Source organism: Bombyx mori, chromosome 21, assembly GCF_030269925.1.
Source record: "Bombyx mori chromosome 21, ASM3026992v2".
NCBI lineage: Eukaryota > Metazoa > Arthropoda > Insecta > Lepidoptera > Bombycidae > Bombyx > Bombyx mori.
Genome location: NC_085127.1, coordinates 8,415,155 through 8,441,800, shown reverse-complemented (window position 1 = coordinate 8,441,800; position 26,646 = coordinate 8,415,155). Strand labels below are relative to the sequence as shown.

Below are 26,646 nucleotides of genomic sequence, written 5' to 3'. Positions count from 1 at the left end.
AAATAATACATCATTTAAATCAAATCATCAAATATATCACAAACAGTTCTTTAACGTTTTGTTCTTATTTGTGCGATATTGATAATTAATTAATTCAGTTTCATGAATGTGATAGTCATTTGGGTTGAGTCACCTCTTCTACTTTCCATAAGTAGGAGAGGTGACTCACTCTTTCCGGAAGGAAAAAAATCTACCTTCCAAAATGATATACTCTAAGCTCCGCCCTGCTTCTCTCCTGTTGCGACTTTAGCCACAAATCAACTCAATGCTCCAGTAGATTTTATAGTACTTTACGAGTAAAGCACCAGAATCAAAAATAATTGTAAATATTTTATGCTTGCATTCTAATAGAATCTTGATTTTCTACTATCTAAATATGATTTATTGGTCAGCTGACTCAATCCCCGGTTGCCATCCCTCCATACAAAATATTAGTTTATGTATAGACACGACTACTAAAAGAAGCCTAGATATCATAGACGTCAGTAATTGCGAGAGAAAAAAAAATTACGGTACGGTACATTTTTGAACGACGAATCTGATGCAACTTTTTGACATTATTTTGACATTAGCCTTCTACAATACTGCTCAATCGTCTCATATTCTAACCAAAAATTTAGTTTCCTTTACGAGAACAACGCCTTTTAGTAAACATGGACGACGATATGATATTTGATCCTTCGTTGAAGAAGAAAAAGAAAAAGAAGACTGGTTTTGATTTAGAAGCTGCTCTTGCTGGTGAGCAAGGTGAGAGCACGAGTATGGAGACACCCGCAGATACAGGTGACGTCGACGCGCCCGAAGACGATAACCTCGATTTAGACAATTTTGGCAAAAAGAAAAAGAAAAAGAAGAAGACGTTTTTCAATCTCGGAGAATTAGAAAATGCCTTGCCTGAAACACCGCCAACCGAAGAACCGGAAGCGCAGGAAGACGAAGTAATGGATGATCTAGATTTGGATATAGATTTCACTAAGACGAAAAAGAAAAAGAGGAAGAAGGATAAAAATGTAGATGAACTGGTCACAGAAGAAGATGTCAGAGGAGAAGATCAAGAAAATGTGGAAGATGAGCACGGTGAATGGGTTGGAAGTGATCATGATTACTCATATGACGAACTTCTAGAACGAGTTTTTGATATTATGCGGGAAAAGAACCCAAGCATGGTATCTGGTAAAAAGCAAAAGTTCATAATGAGACCACCCCAAGTAGTCCGAATTGGTACAAAGAAAACCTCCTTTGCCAATTTTACGGAAATTTGTAAAACTTTGCATCGGCAGGCCAAGCATTTGTTGGATTTTCTTCTGGCGGAATTGGGTACTAGTGGTTCAGTGGATGGAAACAGTCAACTAATTATCAAAGGTCGCTTCCAACAAAAACAGATAGAGAATGTTTTACGTCGGTATATAAAAGAGTATGTAACATGTCATACATGCCGCTCCCCTGATACAATTTTACAGAAAGATACTAGATTATTCTTCCTTCAATGTGAGACATGTGGGTCTCGTTGTTCAGTGGCTAGCATTAAATCTGGTTTCCAAGCTGTGACTGGCAAGCGTGCTGCCATCCGTGCAAAGACTGCATAGAAAATTAGTGCTTAGTGATTAACTAATTTTACAGTAATGGTTTGGGGTACATGTGGTAATTTTTAATAGTAGATTGTGTTTTTATATCTGTCAACCTCAGCCAACATGACAAGCTAAGCATTATTGTAGTAATTAATAATAAACAAATTAGGCAATTTCAAATGAATTCAGCACATGTTGTGGTCCTCAGTTTCAATAAACATAGTACAGTAACCCAGGTGTTGACAACACAATGTGAAATACATATTTATTTTTATCAAATGTGTCCCAATTGAATCCCTATATTTATGTATAACTCACATCTGTATTATTCTCATTGATACACAATGTTTTATAAAATATTGTTTTATTTTAATCTATTGCATATAATAAAACATTTTCTAACAATTAACAATCTTTATTAAAGTCTGTAATGCAGTGAAACACCAATTATGTCTAAAAATTAAAGTAGACTAAAACAGAGTTTAAATTTAGCAGAATTAACAATATTAACAGATCTGTTCAGTAACACTATAATAAAATTGTAGGATTCATGATTGGTAAATTGAATCTTTATTACTTGTGTACCACTTGAGGTACATAATCATGCTTTATAGCTTCATTTAGACTTTGAGCATATAAGTCAAGGCGTTGAGTCATAGTGAATCCCCACTTGTCTTTAATTTGGCGACACAAGTTTAGATCAACTTGGGCAATAAGTAAACCATCCTTAATTCGAGACAGGCCTGGAGTTCTGCTACCATCAGGTGCTGTCACATAGCTAGAACCATAGAAGTGTCCAAAATCTTTATGTGCTGGTTTTCCATCTCCAGATGTAAATTCATTTGGGAATGATTCAGTTCCTACTCTGTTTATAGCACATGTATAATAACTGTTGGCTATAGCTGCATTGCGAGCTTCAACTGCCCACAAATGTTCACTTAAACCTGAAACTGTTGCTGATGGGTTAAATACAATTTCAGCACCATTGATACCAAACATTAGCCAGTTTAGTGGATGGTGACGACCATAGCAAATATTGATGGCAACTTTACCATATTTTGTTTCAAATACTGGATGACCAGTATTACCTTCAAAATAATATGTAGATTCATTGAAATCTCCAACCCTTGGAATGTGGTTTTTACGGTGTTTTCCTATTACCTTTCCAAATTCATTGATAACTACTGCTGTATTCCAAATAGTATCTCCATGAATATCATCTCGTTCTAAAATTGGAGATATGATAACCATGTCATACTTCACTGCAAGCTCTGCTAAAAAAACTGTGCTAGGGCCAGTCAACACAGGTTCTGCAAAGTCACACCATGGTTGCTTTTCTCTTGTACAAAATGCAAAGGGCATGTTCCAAGCTTCTTGTAAACAAAGAATATTAACTTGCTCTGCAGCTGCAGCAGATATGATCTTTTGAACCTTTTCGAATATAGCTAGTCGTTGTTGAGTAATTGGGTTATCAGTAGAGATAGCAATAGAATGTTGTATGAGGCCTAATCTTACAATGCGAGGTTTCCTGCATTCTTCTTTTCTTGCAGGAAAATCATAAGCTTTTATTTCAAATCCATTGCTAGCGGCTTTTTGGGCAGCAACGGAACTGATAAACAAAGCACATTGGTCTATTCTTCCATAGTGAATTCTATTAAACTCTTCTAGTTCTTTACCCTTTAATGAATTTGATATTACTTCATCCAAACTTGTGAGTTCTGCAGAAGCCATTTCTTTGTAAGTTAATTGTTCCCCTTATTCTTCTTTTTAATCTTTTTTACAATTTTAAATCACTAGAGTAACAGATAAACAATTTACCAGTTTTAAGTTCCCTATAATTATGTACCAGTCCGGTACACAATATATAAAAGATATTTACTAGATAAGGGTAACACTGTATAGCGTTTTAATTATTCGATAGAGTAACTTGTCTGCACTATTTTAGGTACATCTGCACTATGTAATGTTGAAAGTAGTTGAAGAATGATGAATGTGGTTTGAAATTTGCACTGCCACTTCGATTTTGATTTCAAACGAATCCAATGAACTAAGATGTGAAATTGGTCGGGTTAAAAAAATCTTCCTTAAATTCGTAAGTATTGCGATAACTAAATACCTATTTAAAGTTTCGAATAAACAAGTGATAAGAAGTTAAGATAATAGAATGAGAAATAAAATGACCTTTTATAGATTAAATTAGAGACATTTATAGACAACACTATTTGTCCTTTCAGTTTTTTGATCAGTATTACCCGTAGACCTATATATAGTATATTAACTGATACAGGGCATCTCAAGCCATAATTTCAAGGTATGTACATCAAAGTGAACTAACATTAAATATAGTGTAGGTACTATTATCTATGGTGAACAATGCAGTTAATGTTAGTAAAGGTAACTAGTTACTTTTAATATTAACCACCGAAAAGAAGATTCACCATTAATTGCGTGAAACGAACTGCACTGTGTTATTATTCAAGCATTACCTACCTCTTGGGCCGGGGAATTCCCACAGAACGGGGAATAGATTATAAATAACTATTATTTGACAAAATTGAGATGATTACATTTAGCATATTCTTTGTTTACTGTATGTTACCCTTGTAATGTTGCGGATAGTAGTAAGTAAGTTTATAACGTTACATTAAAGTGCTCATTTTGAAACAGTGGCTAGATTGTTCGGATTAATTGTATTATAATTAGTACTTATAACTTTTAAAATTATCTGTTGCAAATGATGTGACAAAAAAAACCAGCAGCGTAACGACAAGTTCTTTTATTTGTGCAAGAAAGCAGAAAGCAGGTAGAAATGGCCGGCATGGCTTGTTTTATTAACACTATCCCCCCTTCGTTGGCTTTGGCTAGCGGCAGTGGCGCAGAAGGGGGAGTGTTAACATGGCTTGGCGGCTTAGCTGGCGGCAGGGCATGACAGCTGACGTCACGTCCGTTACATTCGGCTATCCTGCAACAATTGCTCCCGCAATGGGGAACACACAAAAACATTTAGCTCTCTAAAAGTCGTCGTGGCCTAAAGGATAAGACGTCCGGTGCATTCGTATGAAGCAATGCACCGGTGTTCGAATCCCGCAGGCGGGTACCAATTTTTCTAATGAAATACGTACTCGACAAATGTTCACGACTGACTTCCACGGTGAAGGAATAACATCGTGTAATAAAAATCAAACCCGCAAAATTATAATTTGCGTAATCACTGGTGGTCGGACCTCTTGGGAGTCCGCATGGGTAGGTACCACCACCCCGCCTGTTTCCGCCGTGAAGCAGTAATGCGTTTCGGTTCGAAGAGTGGGGTAGCCGTTGTAAGTATACTGAGACCTTAGAACTTATATCTCGAGGTGGGTGGCGCATTTACGTTGTAGATGTCTATGGGTTCCAGTAACCACTTAACATCAGGTGGGCTGTGAGCTCATCCATCCATCTAAGCAATAAAAAATAATAATAATAATAATAATAAATCAATAAGGTCTTCAGTTTCGAGCTGCTCATCGGAACTACTAGCGCTATCGGACATATGGGCTATACTTTTATAGGGCCTTAATGTGAAGTTTTTATAACCTCAGAAGTAGAGTTGTCAGTTTGTTTTTGTAATAGCATATTAGCAATTCCTAATATACACTCATCGGTATGTATTTCCATAGAAAGCATAGGATCATACAAAGCTAGCGTAGGTTTGGCGCATAACGGTTTTCCAGTTGTTCGAAACTCTCGTTTTGTTCACGGCCCCACACCCATGATTTGTCTTATTATTGTTCAGGGGTTGGGATATTGAAGAACTAAATTTTAAATCTTTAAGTATACGAATTTCCTGTTGCAAGAAATCTTAATGTTACAACCAATCTTTCTTTTGGACTTATACTATCGTAGAATTAAATATGTAATAGATATATAATAGACGATCGTAGGATAGTACTCTGCTTTTGAATAAACGGTGTCACAAGGTTTAATATTAGGTCAAACGAGATCGAATCCATTTATAGATATTTTCTGAAGTCTGCTGGTTCTAAATCACTCATAATGTTCATATTTGCTAACACTCCGCACAGCAATAAATATTTCTTCACCGATATTCTTGTTTTTATTTCTTTTTATTTTGAGAAATTGAAAAAAAACATAAAAACAAAAACAAAAAAATTGTTGTTTAACAATACTGGGGCCATCCTCTTACGCACACGACACGTCTTACTTCGTCGCGTTTAAACTGACAATTGATTCAGTAACTGAATTTAGAATAGTGTAACCAGAAGCTTCTAAATTTGCTTCTGAATTCTAACGTCTGAATTCAGCCAAGTGCAATAAACTTATAACATGGCTTGGCGGCTTGGCTGGCGGCAGGGCATGCCAGCTGACGTGACGTCCGTTACATATCATTAAAAATGTCGGCTCGTGGAAGCGACGACGAAGGCACTACGCCGAAAAAAAGAAAACTTATAAGCAGAAATTTCGTGATGAAATTCTAGGGGTTGGCCGGTTAAAGCTTTTCTCAGATGTCGCCAGCGTAGCTTGTTCCCTTGTCACAGAGAGCCGCCATTTTGTGTGTTTTGCGTTCGTGATATTTCGGCATTTTGTGACTTTGATACGGTTCTTATTACTTTCTAAGTAGTGCTAAACAGTTTTACAACATGTATCCAACTGAATAGTTAAAGAATTGAAGGAGGAGTTGAGAAAACGTGGTGCATCTTTAAGAGGAAAAAAAGTGGATTTTGTCGAAAGGTACAATGTTGATGTTTTATTTTAACTTAGAAGACTTCTCTCAAACTGTTTCCGGTAGCTATTATAATAATATTAAATTGTGTACCTTAGGAACTTTATTCTTTGTAGCATGTGCAAAAAGAATTGCTCTTAATACACACATTACCTACCAACTAATGTGTTATTTTACTTTTTTCAGATTAGAGCTATATGACCAAAATTTTAATTTTGAAACAAAATTAAAAAATTGCTCTAGCAAAATATGTTAATATATATGATTTGCTAGTGGAGCCATGTGGCATTTTCATTAGCCAAAAGCGACCATATCTTGCTCCATCTCCTGATGGTGTGTTGGGCGAAGAAACTATAATTGAAGTGAAATGTCCATACGCTAGCAGAAAACATGAAATAAATGTAACAACGGTGCCTTACTTAGAACAATGTAACGGGATATTGTTTCTAAAAAAAACCTGGCCATATTATTATCAAATCCAAGGGCAGTTATACTGCTCAGGCAAAACATACTGCAACTTGGTCATTTACACCTACAAGGACATCAAAGTGATTTATGTTGAAAAAGACAATAATTTTATAAATAATAATATATGTTAAATAAATCAGATATCTTTTATGAAAATATTTTCAAAGAAGCATTTTATGAAAAATATCTGTATTATAACTATACACACTTGTCGAAAATAAAAAATCAGGAATATTTTTAATTATTTTTATTGACAATTCCTTCTCTAAAATTACATAACATTACACATATGAAATTAATTGTTCTCTGTGAACCCTCTGACTAACTAATTTTTGATCTATCTTTAACTGAACACCTGGGATTTGTGATTTACCTTTTAAAAAAGATGGGATATTTATACTAATTCCTTTAGGGCGGATTCGACCAAACTTAAATTTAAACTCGAGTAACTATACGAGGAATAACCTATTCCATGATTTTAATCTCGAGTAAATTCATAGTCGTTTTTCCACGTATACTTGCGCTAGGAATAACAATACGCGAATAGCAGAGTGAATGGTGAACAAAAATAAAATCCGGCAAATAAATGTTGTTGTTCAACGGCATAGTGTAAGAGCATACAAATCGTCAACTCGATTTTGCCGTATTTTAGTGTGAAAAAGTAGCTGTTGTGTAAGATATCCAGCTGTCAAACGTATTATTTTTATTTCTTGTTTGTTTGAGGGAATTGTCAAGTTTTGTCGTGTGGTTTTATCTTTTTTCGTTTAAACGTTGCATTCAGACTATTAATAATCATTTAGTGCATTGCGTTGACTTGAAATTAAAACAGAATAAATATTTATGAAATGACAGAAATCAGATGTTGGACTGACAGACGCCATTACTTTATTCTAGGAATAGCTCCGTTATTCCGTGCGAAACGGCGGTATAGTAGCAATTCCCGAATAGGCCCACTATTCTTAGAATTGTAGTTGGTAAAACGTAAAATTGATTTACTCTCGATTAACTGACGAGTTATTCTAAGAATAAGATTTACTCTTGTTTGGTCGAATCGACCCTTAGAGGCAAACAGATCCTGTACATTACAACCTCTGTGTGCCTTAATACTATCTCCAGAATCACAAATCTGCAGCAGCTTACTTCATTCTACTATCTGTCGATCACTTGCAGAACCAGCGTAGCCGTTTGAAACATATGATAATAATCCCCCTGGTGAAGCTCCTACCAAAAATTTTCAAGGTATTTTTATGTTTATAAGAACTAAATGACGCTTTTTGAGCATCAGGTTGACTAGGCTTCTGTATGCCTATTTCAGTCCCATCTATAATGACCCTTGTGGAGGGATAATGTGTTCTAAAACAATTAGGCATATAATAATTTACTAAGCTGGCTAGGCCAAATGTCAATTAGGCTCTAGATATCACTGACAAAATTTATCCATGTTACAACAATATTAGACTTAGTTTTACTTACACCGAAAATTTTACTTAATTCAAAATCTGTTGTGTTTCTTCTAAGCTTAATTAGTAACATTAAAAATTGATGTTCTATTGATATGCCGACCACTCTACTCCAGCGATACCTTATATCATTTGCCATTGGCAAAAATGTGATTAAAACTAATGAAAACTTAGATGCTGTTTCCAACCCGGTGTAGTATTGCATTGTCTCATCGTCTACAAGTAATAGCTCTGTAGAGAACAATCTTAATATATTGGATGTTTGAGTTCCAATAGTAATATGATGCCTTGTAATTGTTTCATCTATACTAGAGTTATTATTTTCTATTAGAATTTCTTGAGACATTTGAATCAAAATGCATATTGCTGTGTTCTTCAAGGGGTACTATATCTTCACAGTGTTGGGAAGTGTTGGGCAGGCTAAAAAGTTGTTTTTTAAGGTTACGAGTTTGTAACCTTTGTTCTCTACTTTTTGTTTCTTCAGAAACTGGTTTCATATTCCATGAAAATATAGATGGTACAGCACCTTTCTTCAGATATTTATGTTAATGTTTGACACCTACAACATAAAGAATAACATTTAAATATACTATAACAAGGAAACCTGACCATAGTTTCAAAATATTTGTTATTACAATGGATGCAGCGATTTAGATGGAACTTTCAATAGTAACGGCTGATAATGAACAACAGCTCATGAGGAATGTGTTTCCTCCAGTCTGATTTTGTGTTTGTTACAGCATAAATCTACTTGCAAAATATGTTAGCAACTAATAGTGTGCCTAACTAATTATTATTGGATTTTTTTAATAAGAGAACAAAGATGTTTGCTGCACCTAGTCATGCATTATAAATATTTGACAGAAAGAAGCATACCTGTGTATTTACTAATGTTTTCATAGTCAGATTTCACAAAGTGTTTACGACATAACCTCGAACTTTTTGTGGGAGTACTTTTTTCGCGTCAAATGGCCTTTAACCACAGTCTTCCAATTTTCTTGTCCTTCGGGAATTGATTTACTCAAATTTCTGAGCATATTGGCACAAAACAGCGCGTCATTGTGTTTAAAATAATTTTTAATCAAAAATTCCTATACAAATATTGAATGTTATGGGAACAATGCACACCAGCGCCACTTTGACAGTTGCCAACCCCATTCTAACGCAGAATGTGAAAGAAATTTCGCGAAATTAATGATATTAAAACAAAAAAAAATGAAATAGATTAATCACAAATACCATCAAGGGCAACATATTAGCACGCCAACCCATTTTAAGAAATTCTGCTAATAGTATAAATTATAACCCAAATTAAAAAATGATGAAGACTTATGCACACAATATATAAAAACGAACCCTTAAGTGACAGTGATACAGATATTGACTGACAAATTATAATTATAACAACAAATTACAAATTATAGTGATTATTAAATACATCGATAATTCCAATTAAAGTATGTTTTTTTCAATGTAAAAACACTGTAATGAGATTTTACTGTAGTTTCCTAACGATCTACTGTAATTTTACATGCGGAGCACTGTATTTTTTTAAAATCAACCTGGCAGCACTGCACATCACTATTATATGTATGTATAGTTATAGATATATGAAAGAAAAAACGCGGGAAACCTTTGAATTTGGCGGGCGCGGTTTTTGTTTGAATTTGTTGAAAAATATTTTTTTTTAATCTATTAAGTGATCAGAATAGTTAAAACTTGTATATATTTGTAATTTTTATTATTATTTAAATTTTTTTGTATTTTATTCTTTTTTTCTTCGAGTTGGGGTAAGTTTTTTATATTTATATGAACGAGCCTCCGGACCCGGGGGGCACAGCGCCCCCCGCGGTTGCATTTGTCACAATCTCCAACGAATCCGGAATGGATTCTGACTGCTCTTTGGTGTCTAAAAGGAAGCTGAAGCGTAACCAGCTCCACAAAATTTGTAAAAATTGTAACAAAAGGAAAAGAAAAAATAATACAGAAACATTTAAACAATCGGACTGTCAATGCAAAGACGAATTTACTGAGAGCACTATTGATTTGCCTGCACCTGGTCCTTGCACTGATACATCTTCAAAGCCCGTTCCTCCCACTGATATGTCTCATAAAGCCTCCACACAAATTGGTAGGGCTAGTTATGATGCCAATGACCACGGCCCGTTTGTGGTACACGTGCAGAAAATACAGTCTGCTGATGATGATGGTACAACATTACACCCAGTTGTGTTTGGCAGATTTTTAAAAAAAAATTTTTTCAAAAATATTGTTAATGGAAGTTTGAAACGTATTGGCCGAAATAAAATGACACTTTCTTTTAATAATTATACAGACGCTAACAGCTTTGTCACTTCAAACTGCTTAGCTACAAACAACATGAAGGCTTTTATCCCAACTTTTAACATTACGAGGATGGGTTTAGTTAGGGGAGTCCCAACTGAGTGGTCCCCTGAAGATATTATGCAGAACACTAATGTACCCATTGGGTGTGGGGAAATTCTGAAAATTAGAAGACTAAACTATAAAGTCATGATAAACAACACACCCACATGGAAACCTTCGCAAACAGTCGTGTTTACATTTGATGGACAAGTTTTGCCCAAACGTGTATTTATGTGTTATAATTCTATGCCTGTTAAATTGTATATATACCCAACCATCCAGTGCTTTAATTGTTGCCGCTTTGGGCACACCAAGGTCCAATGTAGGTCAAAGCCCAGGTGCTTCAAGTGTGGTCAGGGCCACACTGGAGATACTTGTAATGTGGAGGAAGACTGTGTATCTTGCTGCTTATGTTCTGGGCTGCACTTTGCTTCGAGCAAAAAGTGTCCAGAGTACGTGAGACAAACAGATATTAAAGTAACAATGGCAGAGAATAGCTTATCCTATATTGAAGCGTCAAAATTACATCCCCCCATTTCTAAATCATTTGCTGATATTGTATCCTCTCTCCCAACTAAATCTGTTCCTGGTGGAAATACAGTATTGCCTGGTTCACCATCCTCACGTACAATATCTTATAAAAAAACAGTCTTCACTAAACCCAGAACTCCTCCTCAACACAGTAAAGGTTTTGATCATGTAGCACATGAGTCTCTTGTAAGGGACTACAATATGCCAGAGCCTTCTAATGGATGTGCATTACCATCCTCGTCTAATGCAAATTCACAACAGACAATAGCAGAGTTAATTACTATATTGATCAAATTACTTTCTGAACCCAATTTATCTATACCGTCCCACGCTGCTAATTTAATTCGTACTTATACTAATATTAATAATGGCCAACATGGACAAGTTAGTTCAATGGAATTGCCGCAGTATTATAAACAAAAAGCATGAAATTATACATATTATAAATACTTTTAATCCTTTTATATTTTCTCTATCTGAAACCTGGCTAAAGCCAGATTTTGTATTCAAAATCCCTGGTTATTCGTGCTTAAGAGAAGACAGGGCTGATGGATATGGTGGTGTATGCCTACTCATCAGAAACTCTAGCACCTTTTCTTCCTTCCCTCTCCCTTCACATAGTAACTGCTTTTCTGTCATTGCAGCTATTGTTGATGGTATCTGTTTTGTCTCTATCTATGTCCCTCATCCCTCCTTGCAAATCTTCAATGAAATTAAAAACTTAATTTCAGTTCTTCCTCGGCCTTTCATGATTCTGGGTGATTTCAACTCTCATCACACATCTTGGGGTAGTTCAGTATCTAATAGTTATGGTTATGAATTATTAGATATCTTAGACATGTATAGCCTGTGCATTTTAAACTCGGGTTCTCCTACTCGCCTCACAAAGCCTGGTGAAGTAATTAGTGCCATTGACCTGTCCATTTGTACTCCCCAGTTAGCATCTTCTCTATCTTGGTCTACTTTGTGTTCCACTTATAATAGTGATCACTATCCCATAATCATTTCATTTCCCTGTAAAAAAAAGGATACAATGTGTATTCAAAACTCTCGCCTCAAACACAAAATCATAGACTCTAAATGGAGTCAATACACGTTATTAATAGAAGAGAAAATTAATAATTGCTCAGAAGTTAATGTCATAGATAATAATTATTTCAAAGCTATTTTGTTAGAATCGGCTGATAATGTTTTTCCAAAGAAAAAGCCGCGTAGTAATAAGTTGTCATCTCCACCGTGGTGGGATGAAGAATGTACCAATGCTATACAGAAACGCAAGGCAGCAGAGCGTAATTATCGCAATAATATGTCTATGAAAAACTACGAGGCATTAATGACTATAATGAAAGAGGTTAGAAAACTATTTAAAAAAAAGAAATTTGACGGGTGGAGGAAATTTTGTAGCACTATATCACCTGAAACACATGCTACTGTCATATGGCGAAATATCAAAAGATTTAGATCAGCTGTCAATCCTTCTAACGCATTGTTGCTGCCTATAGAATTAGCAGATCAATTCCTTGATCGTTTGGCTCCTCCTTCTGCTCCACTCAACGATCCTATCCTGTCTTATAAGCAATATAACTCTGATGCCCCTTCTCTAAATCTAACTTTTACGTTAGTGGAGTTAAAAGGTGTATTAAATCACGTCAAAGACAGTGCTCCAGGGGAAGATGGGATTCCATATTCCTTTTTGTCTCACCTTGGCGAAAAAGGATTAAATTACTTTTTAAATTTAATAAATAAAATTTTACTGACAGGTGACATTCCACCGTCATGGCGAAGTCAAATAGTATTGCCATTTTTAAAGCCGTCTAAGGTACAATCTGATATCAAATCATATCGTCCGATAGTTTTGTCATCGGTGATCACAAAAGTTGTTGAACATTTAATTAAAAATCGGCTTGAATGGTATATAGAAAATAACGAATATCTGTCCCAAACTCAGTTTGGATTTCGAAAAGGTAAAAGTGTGGGGGACAATTTAGGCATATTAGTTACGGATATTCGTAATGCTTTCTCAGATAAAAAGTCAGTAGTTGCTGCTTTTTTGGATATTAATTCGGCTTATGATAACGTTCTATTACATATTCTAAAAAGTAAATTAGATAAATTAAAGGTTCCCGATTTTTTAACTAATTCCATTGTAAATCTTCTTTCGGAGAGGAAAATTATTTTAGATGTTGGCGGCCCTTATAAGCCTAGTAGGCTGGTATGGAGAGGTTTGCCACAGGGGTCTGTTCTGAGTCCTTTATTGTACAATATTTATACATATGATCTAGAAGGTTCAGTCGGAGATTCAGCAAGTTTATTACAGTATGCCGATGACTTGGTTATTTATGCCTCTGATATGTCTGTAAGTACTGCTGAACGATATGTTTCCTCCTCTTTATCTTTGCTAAAAATCTGGATGGATGCAAATGGCCTTGATCTGTCTCCCTCAAAAAGTACTGTTGTACTTTTCACCAAATCCCGTACTCCTTGCTCACTTAATATAACATATGATGGGGATATATTACCCATTAGGAATCAAGTTAAGTTCTTAGGAGCTATTCTTGATTCTAAACTAACGGGTCAACCACACTGCGAATTTGTGGTTAGTAAATGTGAGCGAAACTTGAACATGCTGAGATGTCTCGGTGGGGTTTGGTGGGGTGCTCACCCGGCTACACTGAGGTTGGTGTATAATGCTGTCATTAGAAGTGTACTGGATTTTGGGACCTTTTTCTTAGACCCAGGTAATGTGGCTGGCTTTAGAAAACTAGATCTCATACAGTCTAGGGCTTTGAGGATTGTTTCTGGTGCCATGAAATCGAGTCCGGTTAATGCTCTGCAAATAGAATGTTGTGACCCTCCTTTAAACTTAAGACGTCAATATCTGTCCGATAGATTCATTTTTAGAATTGTTCAGTTCCATAATCATCCCCTCATTTCGAAACTAGAGTTTCTTTCTAAAAAAGTACCCTCTTCACATAAACCTTTACCTTGTCTGTTAAAAAGTTTCCTGAAATTCAAACAATTACAAGCCCCAACTCATTCTTTTCAGGTGCTTCCTTTATTTGGCGCTTCTTATGATTCTCTCTTACTTTCTCCAGTGATTTGCTTTTCTCTTGGCATTGAAAAATCTGATTTTAATGCCAATGAAAATTTTAATTGCAATGTCAATAGTAAATGGCCTAACTGGCATCAAATTTATACAGATGCATCTAAACACTCCAGTGGGTGTGTTGGTGTTGGAGTGTATCACAAACAGTACAACATAGTTCAGAAAATTAAATTACCTCCGGAATCATCGGTCTTTACCGGTGAATGTTTTGGACTATTAAAAGCTCTTGAATATGTGCTGTCTTTCAAACTAAAAAAAACCGTTGTATTTACTGATTCCTTAAGTGCATTACAGAGCTTAGCAAAATTTTCACTAAAACTTAACCCTTTTTTTCATGTAATATTTGAATGTAAGAGAAAGCTGTTGCACTGCCAATCACACAACTATTTAGTATCATTTTGTTGGGTACCTAGTCACTGTGGCATATCTGGAAATGTGAAAGCTGACAGTTTGGCCAACAGTGCAACTGTGACCGGTGACGTATACCCGTACAAGAATTTTGGCCATGATCTTGCTGCTTTGCCCGGCATATGCCTCCACAAATCATGGAATATGTGTTGGGAAGAGAGCGGCCGGATTAAGGGTCGTTTCTTGTATGCTATACAGTCTTCCGTTCCCAGGAAGCCATGGTTTGCCAAATTGTCGTTTGGTAAAACCGCCACTTCTACTATAATTCGTATGCGTCTGGGACATAACAGCCTTCCAGTTCATTTGCACAAACTTGGTATCGTAACTAGTACCGCCTGTGAGTGTGGCGAGAGTTATTGTGACCTGAATCATATTTTCTTTGCTTGTTCTTTATATGATCATTCTTCCTTATATACTTCTTTAGTATCTCTCTCTATTCCCCTTCCTACTAATATTTCTTTACTTCTTCGAGATTTTAATCCCCTTGTATATAGTATTTTAAGTAGGTTTATTTTAAATAATAACATTAAACTATAATTTTGATTTATTTTCCCTGTTATATAATTATTCTGATTTTTTTTGTAAATTCAATTCGTTCTAAATCATTTATGTTTTGTTGCGATAAGTTTCCTTCGTTTTTTATTATTTATAAACTGTAAATAAATAAAACGGCGAATTATAAAAACGTTATTACTTGACGCTGGCTAATGCACAAAACGTGCCAGAGCCAAAAATAAAGAAGAAGAAGAAGATATATGAAAAAATTGTGTCCGATTTTTAGGATGAGTGCTCCATAATGAATTTAAATATATTATCATATAGTTATTAGTTTTGGTGTATCTACTTTCTTGAGATCCTATTAAATATGTTATAATTATTATTTTTGTATGGTTTAAGCGGGGTAGCATGATAAAATAAGAAATGTTATATAAGCAATCATATTAAATCGATATCAAAGTCAATAACCCAAAATCCTGGTGGTAGGACCTCTTGTGACTCCGCGCGGGTAGGCACCATCGCCCTGCCTATTTCTGCCGTGAAGCAACAATGCGTTTCGGTTTGAAGGGTGGGGCAGCCGTTGTAACTATACTGAGATCTTAGAACTTATATCTCAAGGTGGGTGGCGCATTTACGTTATAGATGTCCATGGGCTCCAGTAACCACTTAGCACCAGGTGGGCTGTGAGATCGTCCACCATTCAAAGCATTAAAAAAAAACCGGTTGAACTGACGTGACAATGACATTTGGTGCGCTAAGCATGACGGATTTTCGGCCTCATTAGACATTTACGTATATTCATGTTTCATTTTATGTACGCACTGAAATACTGTTATATTGTTTTCCTGCGAGTTACAGTGCTGACTCGTGCTGAGTAAGAACGAGATAGATATATGTTTATGTGTGTGCCTTCAAAATGGGTGTTATTTGTATAAGCAATTGTACGTATAGAAAAATATGTCGTGTCCCTACTATATAGGTCAATGAAACGCACTGAAGTATACTTTAAAGGTTTATGTATAAACAATGTTCTACAGCTTGTCCTGTAGCCATGTATGCAAGCCTCATTAACACACTACACCATCAGTGGTCACTGTTGCAAATAAATTTGCAAAAAGTCTTCAACAGGATTTTTTTTTTATCAAATTACTTTACTTCTTATTTAGTAAATGTGAAAAAGTTATGACTTTCCTCTTCGCTTAAAGCAGTTTCATACAACAGATATGGTTTTAGTTTTAAAACAAAACAGCCTGTATGACCTTTGTTCCTTTGGTCAGGGTATTTGCGTGTTTGAAAAAAATTTGTTGAAGTAATGTCAAATTCTGTATCTTATCTGTGGCTAGTACTAATCATACTAAACGTATCGTTACTGTAATTTAGGATAATAATGGGTAAAATATCTTTTAAACTGAACAAGGCTTTGTGAAATCAAGTAATTTATATTTAATGAAAATTTAATAATTGGGGTCTAGTAGCTACTATCATTGTTTTATAAACGAAAACACTGGCAAGATGAATGTCCTACCAGCACAACCTACAGGCATTCAGAGTACAGCGGGAGCAATTCCGATAAGAAATGAAAAAGGTACGATAATGTATTCCTAAAATGAATTTAAAAAAAAACTGGCTTTCAAACTTCCATTCTATAAAAATAAAGTTAATTGATTCGAAATTTTCACATTAATCAATGCAGCTTAGTTGAAGCATTTCCAAAGTTTTCATTTTATTTTACATAAATTGGCTTCATTTTCAGGTGAGATCTCGATGCAAAAGGTGAAAGTTCAGCGATACATATCTGGAAAAAAGCCTGACTATGCACAAGGAATGTCATCATCTGAGGAATCAGATGAAGAAGATTTTATAGAGCAACAAAGACCTGAACGGAAACAAGTTTTACCTCAAATAATCACCCGCAAAGAAGAACATCATAGCGATTCTGAGAAAGAGGTAACTTATAAAGAGCAACACTAATGAGAAATACTATAAATGGACTGCTCTCTGCAGCTCATCTTAAATTGTACCTCATAACAGAAGTGTCAAGGTTAATTGCATCTTTTTCACTTCATTGTAGAAATGTATAATTTCACTTTTAAGGTTGATGATCCTCGATTACGACGTCTCCGTAATATTGCACAATCACCGCCGCGTAGAGCCGAACACAAGCCTGAAATTATTGATGCAGAACCTGAAGCAGAATCTGAGATCAGTGATCATGACGTGAGGGATAGTTCCGAGAGTGAAGATGAACTGGATGAGGAAGAGATTGAAAGACGCAGACAGGCTCTAAGAGCAAAACTTGCAGCCAGGTAAATGTAGAACATATTAGTTTTTAAATTCACAATAATACAGTGAAATAGATAATTTTAAATGAATTATGCTTTCAAATATAACTCCTGAAAGAGTATATGGGACTCTCCACCCAGCCAAAAGGGAGATTGCTGTAGTTGAAATGTAGTGGTTTTCACATTGTAGTATATATGAGTTCCAAGTGTTTTGAGTTCCTTCACTATGCAATCACTATGCAATAAAAAAGGAAGACATTGTTAGCACAAGTGTTTTTTTAAAAAGGTGCATTACGAACTTAAATATTAAATACGTCTGAATGTAATAAAATTATCAATTTATTAAATGGTAGGGAAGCTGAAAAAGAAGTACTCGGTAGAGATGAAGATGAAGAAATGTTGGAAGGTGACAAAGAGGAAAGCGGCTCATCAGACACAGAGTACACAGACAGTGAAGAAGATACTGGTTAGTATTCAAATTTTATAAAACTTGTAAATATTACTTAGAAGCGTCAAGTAATCCCTTCAAATTAAGCTTCATATTTAGTGGGCTTCTTCTAAATGGAGGTAAGTAAAAGTAAAGAAATTTCAATATTGCATTTCACAGGTTATGCCATCATAGTACACTGCATAATTTATGTATAGTTGGCCTTTTCCAGGGCCAAGGGTGAAACCAGTATTTGTAAGAGCATCGGAGCGTATGACAGTGGCAGAGAGAGAACGTAAAATGAAACAGCAGAAAAGAGAAGAGGCTGAAGCTCGGAAAGAAAAAGAAGAAAGGCGACGGGAAGCCCTTAAATTAGTAGAGGAAACGATTCGGTCTGAACAGCGGGGTGCTCAGGTTTAGTATCAGGTTTTAAAATATAAATTTTATGAAATCAAAATCAATATGTAATAATTGTTTTACTAACGATTGTCGGTAACCTTGTATCATCATCATCATTATCCTGCCCTTCTCCCAGTCACCTGGGGTTGGCGCAACATGTTTTCTCCTTCCATACTCTTCTATCATATACCATTTCTTCGCTCACTCCCCTCCTACCCATATCGTCTTTCACACAATCCATCCATTTCTTCTTAGGTCTACCTCTTCCTCTAAATCCTTCCACATTCATAGTTAACACTCTCATAACAACCTCATTTTCATTCCGTCTCATCACATGTCCATACCATCCCAAACGTGCACTCCTCAGCTTCTCTGTCACAGGTGCCACTTTCAGACTTCCTCTAACATAACCTTGTATATAAAGTCTTAAACATGTTGTTTACATATGAACGTATATAAATGTGGTGTATTGATGCTTCACTTAATATCAAAGTATTAGGAGAAGGCAGGTGGTTCAGTAGGCAGCAGCCGGGGTTCTGCCCCTGACATTGCTGGCCCAGTCCATGGGCGACGGTAAATACTCATCAAGGGGGCCGTATGCTGGTATGCCTACAAGGGCAATAAAAAAAAAGTATATTATGCATCAATAGTCTGTTGACTGCTGAAGTTTTAGATGATTTATATTTTCTTATAAAAACGTTGATTAATAGTGATGCGAAATTACGAATAAAACAAATATTTTTCACACTGTTTTTATTCTTCACAATTTCAATCTTTTAAACATACTTTTAGGGAGAACAAAAAGAAGGGAATATAAATGATGTATGTACAGATGATGAAAATGACGAACTGGAATATGAAGCTTGGAAGTTGCGTGAAATGAAACGTATCAAACGAGATAAAGAAGAAAGGGAAGCGTAAGTTAAAATTATTCATTTGGAAGCTATTTTCTTCTACAGTAGGCGCGCGAGTTCATGTCCGTCCTGAGGAATGCGGTAGTGCTGTGACCTAGTTAATTATGGTGTCGATAATAACTACCGATTTAGTCAATAGCTGTCAATTTGGTTTATTGTAACTAGGTCATTTTGCAAATTATAAAATAAATGTGGTAAGTAATTACTTATTTATTTCTAATAGAGAAAAATATTTTTTAAATTCCAATTCAATTACTATCAGATGAAAAGATAACCGACAGATCAGAGTCCGAATCAGTGTAGGTTTTTTTCTACCTGAACTTGTTGGAAGCGAAGTAGTCGTAGTTTATTCACCATGAAATAACACAATAGCGTTAGCGTAAATTTTTGATATCGATAAGCGCGCGTCACAACTGTCAAAGACAACACTAAACGTCAGACAAACGCGGGGAGGCGGACGGAGGCGGGGCGAGCTGCCCCCCGCGCGTCACCTCTGGCCCCGATGGACACGAACTCGCGCGCACACTGTAGGTTAATTCAACTGTATCTGCTATACGGTAGAACAGTATTCACCATCAATACGCAATGTCGTCAAAGGCCTTTAAGAGATATACTGTAAGATGGGAAGCAGTATTCTCTGAACATTACAGTAGGTAGAGCTAGTGTGCCTGGCTAGAGCAATAAAAGCTAAGTTACTAAGTGAGAATCTGAGGTCCTTAGATTTGCCGAGTATTATTATTAACCCATGGTATATATGAGTCGACTATTATCAAAGCCGGCAATCTGACTTTTGGACAATGATTGGTAAATCAGAAAAACGAATTATTGACTTTGTATTCCATTGGCAGTCACAAAACTCTTCGGAACGACATCTTAGATAAATAACAGGTTAACTATTAACCTTTATTTAATGCAGGTTTTGAACCGTATTCTTTGAAGGAGACGATTATATTCAAATAAATCTGTATTGACATATCAATAAAAATTTTTTGTCCAAATGTACAGATTGCCGCCTTTGATAATAGACGACTCATATGTAGTTAGTACAAGACTTATGCTTCACTCTGTTTTAAAATTAATAGTCGTCTCATATTTCAAATATGAGTTCCACGTTTTGGGTTTTGATTGTGTGAAGTAGATGTTATGCTGATAGGCTGAGATATGCTAAGATTTTATCCACGTAGATGTTATTCTGGCCTAAATTATCTCAGACTGCAGCTGATGTATTTAGTCAATCCCGTGTCAGGACTGCAGCTGATAATGATTTTCTATCAGTGATTGTTATTTGAAATCACAATTTATTTTTTAGATCGCACGATTAAAGAATTCAGTCTCGGAATTTTAATAAAATTAACTATGTTAAAGTTTCACAACGAATAATGTTATATTAAAGAGACTAAAGTTTTAGTCAGTATTAAACATTTTTAATGTATTTTAGTGGCCGTCGATTTTTAGTCAGTGTAACATTTTCATTTTTATTTCAGAGCCGAAAAAGAGATGTTAACTCTGGAACGATTACGCAACATGACCGAAGATGAGCGACGCCTCGAACAACGTATCAATCCAAAGGTTGTCACAAATAAAGCAGTCAAAGGAAAATACAAGTTTCTGCAGAAATATTATCACAGGTAAAATTCATACTTTAAAAATTGTATTAAAAATAATTTTGCTTAATAAGAAAATTATTAAAGTTATTAACCATAAAATTTGAAGCATAAAAACTTGCTTAGTGTGAAAACTATTAAAATTAATAACGATTATATTTTCTAATTTTAGAGGTGCCTTTTATTTGGATAAAGAAGAAGATGTTTTCAAACAGGACTTCTCGGGTCCTACGCTGGATGATCATTTTGACAAGACAGTTTTACCAAAGGTATAAATTTTCTATAAGTTTCAAGAGTAAAATAAGTAAAAGTAGTGTAAACTATACGGATCAAAAAAATACAATATTTTTTTCGGTCTGATTTTTCTAATCAGGGTACGATGGAAATAATAAAATTATTTTATTGGTCCTTGCTAAGTACGTATTCAAATTAAAATTGCTAATCGGATGAAAATTACAGTTGAAATATTGCGTTGTATAAATAGATACAAGTCGAGCTAATAGAAACGTGTTAAATTCAAATGTGGCTATATTACTCAATATGGGTCGCGATATTCAAGTTTGTGGTCTTCAGTAACTATATAGTACCGAGCGAGCGAGTGAGTGACTTGGGGATCTAGGGGCGAGCACGAATGACTATCGAAAAAGTATGTATTCATATCGCTATCCAGAAAAAATGTATAGGATTTAAATAGTGCCCCTACCGTCCGTAAAAAGAATTAATTTCAGCAACACGAATGAATTTACATACTTCCGTACTACTTCCCAATCGAATCGTCACGTTCTAGGAACTCGAAACTTTCATAATTTATCGACATACGGTAACGTAAATCTCGAAGGCTGGCTATCGAGTACTACCATAAATTGTAATTTTACTGGTGGTAGGTGAGTCCGCGCGGGTGGGTACCACCACCCTGCCTATTTCTGCCGTGAAGCAGTAATGCGTTTCGGTTTGAAGGGTGGGGCAGCCGTTGTAACTATACTTGAGACCTTAGAACTTATATCTGAAGGTGGGTGGCGCATTTACGTTCTAGATGTCTATGGGCTCCAGTAACCACTTAACACCAGATGGGCTGTGAGCTCGTCCACCTATCTAAGCAATAAAAAAAATATATTGAATAGGTGGGTGGACGAGCTCACGGCCCACCTGATGTTAAGTGATTACCGGAGCCCATAGACATCAATAACTCTCTTTATTAAACAGTATTTTTTTTCTTGTTTACCTTTATTTTAACAGTGCATTAACTATTCCTATCCTATATTTGTTTTAGGTTATGCAAGTCAAGAAGTTTGGACGTTCCGGTCGTACGAAGTACACACATTTGGTCGATCAAGACACTACGGAGTTCGATTCCGCTTGGAGCAATGAAACCTCAGCAGCCAGACTGACTAACTTCCGCGGGGGAATGAAACAAGTATTCGAGAAACCTTCGGCGAAGAGGAAGCACAATGTTTGACACCTGTCAAACTTGTTAAGGGGACGTTGACCTTGTCATCAGTAAGGCGTTTTAATACGGTAGCTCTGGATGCCAATCAATGTTGATCAGGGAAGGCGTGAACTGTTTAGGCTGTCATCGTTATTAATCACGTGGTTTCTGTGGTGTACCCGTTTAGTAAAGACGTTTTTTTGATACGACCAAAATCGCAACCAAAATAGGTGACCGACTCGTGACGTCACTAAGAAAAGTATCAGAGTCTCACTTATAACTGAATCTTGTTTTCATAGACATTCAAACTGATTAAGCTATTGTTGAAGAAATTGGACCAACTTGAACCAATTGTTACGTGTTATTTAAATTTAAAACGAGATGGTAATGGCGCGTCGCATTTGGATGATTCTCTGAAGTTTGCACAAGTGACTATGCAAAATATTGCTTACGTTATTGATTCAGTGTTGTGACGTCACAAATGTCATGTATCAAGATAGCGTGAATGTTCAAAAACAATGAATTAATTCCGATTTTCCTGTGAAAAATTTGGTCCCTTTTAGATTAATTTCTATTTTTTTACTTGACTTTCATGAACACATCCATACCGTGATAGCGTATTACTTTTATTATTCGTCGAATGACTTGAAAAAATTATAAATATGCCAATAAAACTGTTTGATCCCAAAAAAAATATTTTATTTATTTAAATTTTCTTGTTTTTTTCATTGCTATAGGTGAGTGCTATTAAGAGGTTTCTAGATCTCACATATATATCGATACGCAAAAGGTCAAAGTCTCGATATTTTTTTTTTATTTTTTTTATTGCTTAGATGGATGGACAAGCTCACAGCCCACCTGGTGTTTAGTGGTTACTGGAGCCTATAGACATCTACAGCGTAAATGCGCCACCCACCTTGAGATATAAGTTCTAAGGTCTCAAGTATAGTTACAACGGTTGCCCCACCCTTCAAACCGAAACGCATTACTGCTTCACGGCAGAAATAAGCAGGGTGGTGGTACCTACCCGCGCGGACTCACAAGAGTTCCTACCACCAGTAATTACGAAAATTATAATTTTGCGGGCTTGATTTTTAATACTGTTGTCTTATCTTTCAAATTGAGTGATTGCTTCGTGGAAGAAAGAGACAGAATGATGAGACCGACCGCGTGACTCCTTTACCGTTTAAAAAAAACCACCCGTGATACACACGTATTGCATATTTGAAATTGGAACTTGCGGAAGATTTTTCAGGATATGAACCTCGGAGGTCATAGACAAAGAAGTCCGGTCTTTGAAATTCCGTTTAATTACGTGGTCGGGATTGGAAGCTAAGAGTGATTTAAAGCACTTTTGAAACTGCCAAAGAGCATAATAATTAAGATAGGGCATTGTTTTGTATATAAATTGTACATTAAATGAAGTAAAATTTTGTTTTGTTAACGTTTACAATTTGCAGTGTGGGAGATGAGTTTTATTATAATACACGGGTAGCCAAGCTCACGAGCTACCTGGTGCTGAGAAATTACTACCATTATATGTATTACCACTTTGAGCCATGAGTTTGAAAATTTAATTGTCATGAAGATTATATATATTTTTTATTGCGTAGATGGGTGGACGAGCCCACAGCCCACCTGGTGTTAAGTGGTTACTGGAGCCCATAGACATCTTCAGCGTAAATGCGCCACCCATCTTGAGATATATGTTCTAAGGTCTCAGTATAGTTTGAGAATTCGCATGTTATTTTGATTTCTTTTAATAATAATGGGCATCTACTCTATCAATGAGATGCTATCTATTGATGGCATGCATTGCTATGAGGATGATAGCATGGGGGATGCGTGATATCTCGGCCATCAGTCTCTCTCGAAGCGTGGTACAAGAGAGGCGATCAAAACTTGTGTCTGAAGTGAAGAAAACTGGGGCGTGTCTCCAAGTGGAGTGACTTGAATTCTGTTCATTTGTTTTAGTCTGGTATCCATAATACAAGGAATCTTAAATTGGGGCTGGATGACTGCGTTATTTGTTTCCAGTTATTATCATTATTAATTTTAGGGTTTTTTGGCGGGAACGCGAGGAGTAAAGTTGTGTGATTTGTTTTATTTTGTCTATTTAGTGTTTTTTTGTTTAAATGTGTAATAACGGTGGTTTAATAACTGCTTAGTATCTGTGAAAGTGCACAAATATGGGAAAATGAAACAACTTCTAGGGATCCTCTACAAGTCCACTGAGAAAGTCTGAGTAAATGACCACCATTTTATCGAGATTATATTTTCATTCCATATCATCTCATCTCATTTCATTTCATTTCATGCCATGTTTCATAATATTAATCAATTTCGTTTCATTTCATTTCATTCCATATTATCATTTTCAGAGTCAATTACTACATTAATCAAATTACTTTCTCAACCTAATTTATCTTTATCGTCCCACGTTGCTAATTTAATTGATACTTACACTGATATTAATAATAGCCAACATGGACAGTTTCCTTCGTTTTTTGTTATTCATAAACTGTAAATAATTAAAACGACAAATTATAAAAATCTTATTACTTGACACTGGCTAATGCACAAACCATGCTGGAGCCAAAAAAAAAGAAAAGAAAGAAAGATTATTTAATAATCGACTAATTTGGTACCATGAAATTATACATAGTTATAACAGATACATACTACAAGTGAATTAATACAAAGCTACGCGATATCACGCTTTCACACAAGTTTCAGCACTGTACCCAGATACAAATAAAGTTAAAATCTTTTATCGTCGTGGCTTTAAAGTCTGGCTATATAAAGTTTGTAACGATAGAAGTTGCCTAGTAAATCCTCCGAGGTCATTTCCCGAACAGGGTGCCGACACTGCCGACAGTGATGAGATATTGTACCTTAGACGAAAATGAAATTTATAATCTTTGATTAAAATATTCTGTTAACCTACCTACCTATAATAGCTTAGTGATTGCTTGTGTATGCTTTATTGTATACCAAAATTATATAATACAAAAATAAATTCAAAACTTTTAACACCTAATGTGACAGTTATAGACAATAAATATATTTGAGAGACAGATAAACGCACGGTAAACTCGCTCTTATGTCTTTGCTAAAATCCGCAGATATCTCAAGGTGTACGCTGATACCCCTTGAGACGTGAGGTAAAAGACCTTACTATAATTGTGCGATTAGTATAACAACATACCAACAGATGATTTAATGTCCACGCCGGTGAAACGTTTTTATATCGATTAATTATAGACGATAGATAAATAGATATTTTTGGTATCAGCCGTAAACAAATTTATGACGAGGCTCTAGGTAAACGAATGTCCAATTAAAGGAAAATAATGTGTTCATAAAATTGTAAAAAACACATTACAACATGGTTTGGGGTTACAATAAAAGTTTTAGGAAACACGATGTGCGAGCCGGTTAGACGTTAAAAGTTTTAGTTCCATCGCGGCCATTAGACAATGTTTGGTGTGTCGTGGCTTCGCCTGGAGTTGAATTAATGTACGTGCCTCTTTTATATGCGAAATGTACTTAAAGCCCTTGTAGTTGTTGGGTTAAAAGCAACAACACACAGAGAAAGACGGCTAGTTCGATGAGTAATATGAGAGTGGATACTTACTAAACCCTCTCTAATCTAGGTAAGCCTGATGTCTTAAGTTTCTACTGGAGTTTGAGGTTGTGAAAATACCTGAGGCGAGTTCTAGGCAACATTTATGTGTACAATTAAACATTAATGACACGTACGCCGTGAACACTATTTGAACGTACCCACGATTCGTTCTTGGATTGAACACTTCTGATATGGAAATTTTGCTCAAATAATGTACCCCGTGGTCGCTTGAAAACTAAATAGTCAACAACGACGTATTAGATTAGCGATAAAGAAAGCTGACGATATTCAATTGCGCAAAGGTGCTGAACGAAAGATCGCCAGGGCAGCAATCACGTTAAGGTATACTTACCTAGCGTTGCTTAACAGTCATAGAAACGAAGGGCTCCTTCCACAACCCTAAACCTCATAGGCACAACAGAAGTCTTTAAGCTACAAGAGCCAGGGGTGGAAGATATCCGTCATCTACCGTACTCGCCAGACCTAGTGCCGACAGACTTTTACTTTTACTTTTACAAAGTTTGAATGACTTCTTGACCGGGAAAAAATCGATTCCCGAAAGGCAGTGAAAAATGCCTTCTAAGAATTTTTTAGCCCCCATACACTTGACTTCTTCATGAAAGGCATTGAAAAATTACCACCGTACTGGCAATGATGCATCGATACTATGGGTGCATATTTTGATTGATAGAAATAAAATATATTTATAAAAAAATACTAACTTTCTGTACATATAATAACCGGCTATTTCGTAGGTTAGGTAGGTAGGTTAGGTTAAGACCTTAGATATAGTTTTCATTCGAAAAGATAAAGTACAAAGAG

The 26,646-nt window shown here is 35.8% G+C and overlaps 4 protein-coding genes across 4 annotated transcripts; 3 read left to right on the top strand and 1 right to left on the bottom strand.

The window, feature by feature from the left end:
- Nucleotides 1–560: 560 nt before the first annotated feature.
- On the bottom strand, nucleotides 561–6,987 carry LOC101737692 (beta-ureidopropionase). Its single transcript, XM_062674711.1, has one exon. The coding sequence runs from the start codon at nucleotides 3,297–3,299 to the stop codon at nucleotides 2,142–2,144; it is 1,158 nt and encodes a 385-aa protein (XP_062530695.1). The 5' UTR covers nucleotides 3,300–6,987; the 3' UTR covers nucleotides 561–2,141.
- Nucleotides 587–1,632, top strand: LOC733143 (eukaryotic translation initiation factor 2 subunit 2). The gene is given in 1 exon segment (NM_001044213.1): nucleotides 587–1,632. A coding segment is annotated over 1 exon segment (933 nt). The 5' UTR covers nucleotides 587–653; the 3' UTR covers nucleotides 1,587–1,632.
- A 3,644-nt stretch (nucleotides 6,988–10,631) lies between the features above and the next one.
- LOC134200914 (uncharacterized) lies at nucleotides 10,632–11,561 on the top strand. The gene has a single exon (XM_062674795.1). It carries the CDS (start codon nucleotides 10,632–10,634, stop codon nucleotides 11,559–11,561), a length of 930 nt encoding a protein of 309 aa, XP_062530779.1.
- A 4,012-nt stretch (nucleotides 11,562–15,573) lies between these two features.
- Nucleotides 15,574–22,890, top strand: LOC101737405 (microfibrillar-associated protein 1). The gene is made up of 9 exons (XM_004929597.5): nucleotides 15,574–16,729; nucleotides 16,898–17,091; nucleotides 17,239–17,450; nucleotides 17,780–17,892; nucleotides 18,086–18,267; nucleotides 19,045–19,169; nucleotides 20,651–20,794; nucleotides 20,943–21,039; nucleotides 22,041–22,890. Exons 1-9 carry the CDS (start codon nucleotides 16,657–16,659, stop codon nucleotides 22,224–22,226), a joined length of 1,326 nt encoding a protein of 441 aa, XP_004929654.2. The 5' UTR covers nucleotides 15,574–16,656; the 3' UTR covers nucleotides 22,227–22,890.
- The last annotated feature ends 3,756 nt before the right edge of the window (nucleotides 22,891–26,646 follow it).

Bases quoted from the DNA above. Each gene is read 5' to 3' on its own strand.
- LOC134200914 (XM_062674795.1), top strand. From the start codon at position 10,632: ATGGGTTTAGTTAGGGGAGTCCCAACTGAGTGGTCCCCTGAAGATATT.
- LOC101737692 (XM_062674711.1), bottom strand. From the start codon at position 3,299: ATGGCTTCTGCAGAACTCACAAGTTTGGATGAAGTAATATCAAATTCA.
- LOC101737405 (XM_004929597.5), top strand. From the start codon at position 16,657: ATGAATGTCCTACCAGCACAACCTACAGGCATTCAGAGTACAGCGGGA. The intron at 16,730-16,897 runs GTACGATAATGT...CTTCATTTTCAG, and splicing joins TCCGATAAGAAATGAAAAAG to GTGAGATCTCGATGCAAAAG. The intron at 17,893-18,085 runs GTTAGTATTCAA...GGCCTTTTCCAG, and splicing joins AGACAGTGAAGAAGATACTG to GGCCAAGGGTGAAACCAGTA.